The sequence below is a fragment of the Neomonachus schauinslandi genome, chromosome 16 (genome assembly GCF_002201575.2).
Source record: "Neomonachus schauinslandi chromosome 16, ASM220157v2, whole genome shotgun sequence".
Classification (NCBI taxonomy): Eukaryota; Metazoa; Chordata; class Mammalia; order Carnivora; family Phocidae; genus Neomonachus; species Neomonachus schauinslandi.
In genome coordinates this window covers 10,053,954-10,057,436 of record NC_058418.1, presented here as the reverse complement: position 1 = coordinate 10,057,436, position 3,483 = coordinate 10,053,954, and the positions used below count along the sequence as shown (strand labels likewise).

The following is a 3,483-nucleotide window of genomic DNA, read 5'->3' as shown; positions in this document are numbered from 1 at the left end:
CGAAGCGCCGGAGCGCATGCAGGGCAGGCACAGGACGGGCGGTGGGAGGTGCAGTCCGCAGAGCCGGCCGTGTGCTGACCCAGGCCCGGGTTTGCGCCCTGCCCGCGAGGACCCCCTCGCTGAGCTTTGGGGCGCTCCCCCGCATCACGGGCCTGCAGGAGCCCCCCTTCCTGCAGCGGACGGAGCTTGCGGATCACCCGTCCTGTGCCTGCCCTGCATGCGCTCGGCAGCAGCCAACGTCGCCCCAGAGAGGGTCCCCTCGGCCGTGTCCGTCGGCGGGGGGAGGCAGGGCCTTACGTGGAGCCACTCTGGCTCAGGGAGGTCCCCGGTGGGCAGGCCCCTTCTCTCTCCGTCCCCTCGGCTGGGGCGGCCCCCTTGTCTGCAGCAGTGCCGGAGCCTCACTCCTTTCCTGCTGCCGAGGCTTCCCCTTTGTGAGCCTGAGCACTCACCGCTCTCCTCCTGGAGTTTCCACGGATGCCACGGAAGCTTCTTGATGACTGGCCCCCACTCATGAGCCCGCTTTCAGGATGAGGCTGGCACTCGAGGGACGTCTGGGAACGTTGACTAAATTAATTTAGCAACACACGTGCTTGAGGCCCCTCCTCTGTCCTGGGCAAAGCTGGGCCACATTGTTACCCAAGATAATTCTGGGTCCTGCCCTCTTGAGCTTAGTCTGCTAGGGGGAGACAGATCTGTCCCCCAACAGTCAGGACCCCATGTGGGTGGGGCTGAGGAGCTCAGGATGGTGCTTGACCCTGCCTGGGGGACAGCTTCCTGGGGACACTGGAGCCGGAGCTTGGGAGAAGAGGGAGGGGCTGGTGGGAGGCAGGTGCGGAAGGTTCTGGGCTGAGGGAGAGCACCGTGAGGGGCCGGAGGCAAGGGCGCCGTCAAGAGGCTGGAGCTCAGGGAGTCAGTGTGCCCTCGAGGCTTGGCTCTGGGCTGTGTCCTGCCCGTGGCCCTCCTGTTCACGGGCTTCCCCATCCCAGGCTGGCAGAGAAGAAGGCTTCCATTGGCTACACCTACGAGGACAGCACCGTGGCTGAGGTAGAGAAGGTAGCGGAGAAGCCAGAGGAGGAGGAGTCACCAGCCGAGGAGGAAAGCAACTCGGACGAAGATGAGGTCATCCCCGACATCGGTGGGGTCCCCTCTCTGCCCTCCCCTACCCCGCAGTCCCTGGGCATCGTTTTCGTGTCTCGTTCCTCACCCTCTGTGGGGCGCCCCGCACTTAGGAGCGCCCATCTCTCCCGCCCCTGCTCTGGGGCACTCCAGCCTTGGCCGTCCTCCCTGTCTCACTCATGTGCTCCTCTGTGCTGGCTTCCTTCTCTGTATCTCTCCGCTCTCATTTCTAGGACATTGCTTTTACGATATCGTCCCCACCTAGGTTCTGTTTCCGTTCTCTTCCGCTTGGGTCAGCCTCTCCGTCTCCCTCTTTTTCTGTCTTCTCTGGAGAACAAGTGTTCATTCAGCTCCAGACCATCCCTCACCCCTCCCCCACCCTGCCATTCACCCCCTACCCAAATACCCGTGGCTCCAGCCATCCACCTGTCTCCCCCTCCTCCTCTCAGCCAGCTGCTGCTTACCACACATCCAGAAGGCATCCATCCCCTCTCCCGCTTTTTCATAGTGCGTCTGGCTCCTAAACACCTGCCACCCACCCCCCACTCCCCGCCTCCCACCCACCCACCCAGATCTTCACCCATCGCCCGTCCGTCCACGTCCACACATCGCTGTCCACTGGTCTCGCCCGTCCATCCCAGGGCTCTTTTGGGCCCTCATCCATTGCATCTCTTCCCCCCATCCCCCCACAGCCCCTTGCCTCTGGCCAAGCCCCGCGCCAGCCTGGGGATGCCGAGATGAGTGGACTAGTTCCCTGCCTGCAGAGGCCTCCGGTCTAGTGGGCATCCCCTCGTGCCGCCACCTCCCGGGGCGCTGCCCCTTCCCCCCGGTCCTCTCGCTCAGCTTTGGCCCCTTACAGCCTTTCTCTTGGTGTAGACGTGGAGGTGGATGTGGACGAACTGAACCAGGAACAGGTGGCAGATCTCAACAAGCAGGCCACAACTTACGGCATGGCCGACGGCGATTTTGTCAGGTGAGGCCTGCGGGCGTGGGTCATTATCCCTGCTGCTGACAGCCACTTCGTTCCTGAGCACGAGTGTGTCTGGCCCCGGGGCCGTGGGCCTCCCACACACAGGCTCCTGGCCTCCTGGGATGGGTACTGACCACCGGGTAGCGCCCAGCTCCCTGTGACCTGTGGCCGTCTGACCCCCTAAAAAGCTCCCGGGGCTCCTGGGCCTGGTGGACGGCTCCCCCTGGTGGAGAGCAGGCTTCGTTCAGCGGATCATTCCCTGGCAGCCGCTGACCAGGCCTCTTCCCTGGGCCACCGCCTGTGCGGATCCCATACAGCAGCCCCGCTAGCACAGTAGCGAGTCGGAGTCTGAGTGATCCCGTCTGAACCCAGCACCCTCTGCTCAGAACCCTCCGTGACTGCCCCGTCACCCGGGTAGCCGGGGTCCTCACCTCGGCCACGAGGTCTTACCTGTCCGGTTCTCCGCTCCTCCACCCACACGCTGCGCCCCTGCGCGGCCCCGGCGCCCCCTCAATCCCCAGGCCCCCCGACTTGCGGGCTGCTGGCGTGCGGCTGTGCCGGCGTCCAGGTTGTGTACTCTTGTGGCTCCCCTCAGCTGTCCCCTTCCCTGTGTGGCTCCCCCACCTCCCTGCTGAAAGCTGTAGCAGCTCTGCCTGTCCGCTGGCACTTCTTCCCCCATCTATAATGTCTCTTCCTGGCCGGGTTTTCACCACATTACCTGGGTCATTGTCTTTTGGAACGTGAGCCCGTGAGGGCCAGAATTTTTGTTTGTTCATTTTTACTAGTGAATCCCCAATCCATAAACTAGCAACTGCATGCAGCAGGCGCTCAGTAATAGTGTTGCACGAATGAGAGACCCCAGGATGGCGTGGGATCCCTCACTGCCTGTGGCCTGCCCCCTCCTCCGTTGTGACTCCCCTGTTCCTCTGCAGGATGCTCCGGAAAGACAAAGAGGAGGCGGAGGCGATCAAGCACGCCAAGGCCCTTGAGGAAGAGAAGGCCATGTACTCGGTGAGGGCTGGGCCGGGGGGGGGGGGGGGGGGGGGGGAAGGGGGGGGTGGGTGCCCCAGGGAGGGCACATCTCTCACCAGCATGGTGCCCGCCCTCCTCCAGGGCCGTCGCTCCCGGCGCCAGCGGAGGGAGTTCCGGGAGAAGCGACTGAGGGGCCGGAAGATCAGCCCACCCAGGTAGGCTGGGCTGTCCCTTGTGCTGCTGCCCTGCCAGCCTCATTCAGGGCTCTGGGGGAGGGGCTGGGGCTCAAGGAGACTCTTTGGGGTCAGGCTTGGGCCTGTGAACAGAGTCCTCTGTTCCTCCTGTAGGGCAGGAAACGGGGAAGGCTTAGGGTAGGGATGGCCTTGTGGACACCCTGCCCTGCCAGCCACCCCCCCCCCCCCCCC

At 64.2% G+C, this 3,483-nt stretch overlaps 1 protein-coding gene across 2 annotated transcripts in view; it reads left to right on the top strand.

Moving 5' to 3' along the window:
- The window catches only part of LOC110572911 (CLK4 associating serine/arginine rich protein), a 23,758-nt gene that overhangs the window by 12,108 nt on the left and 8,167 nt on the right, over positions 1-3,483 (top strand). For both annotated transcript variants that reach the window (XM_044911475.1, XM_044911476.1), the window contains exons 7-10: positions 987-1,135; positions 1,993-2,089; positions 3,019-3,097; positions 3,200-3,273. In XM_044911475.1, coding sequence (XP_044767410.1) covers positions 987-1,135; positions 1,993-2,089; positions 3,019-3,097; positions 3,200-3,273 — 399 coding nt within the window. The remainder of the gene's footprint in view (positions 1-986; positions 1,136-1,992; positions 2,090-3,018; positions 3,098-3,199; positions 3,274-3,483) is intronic.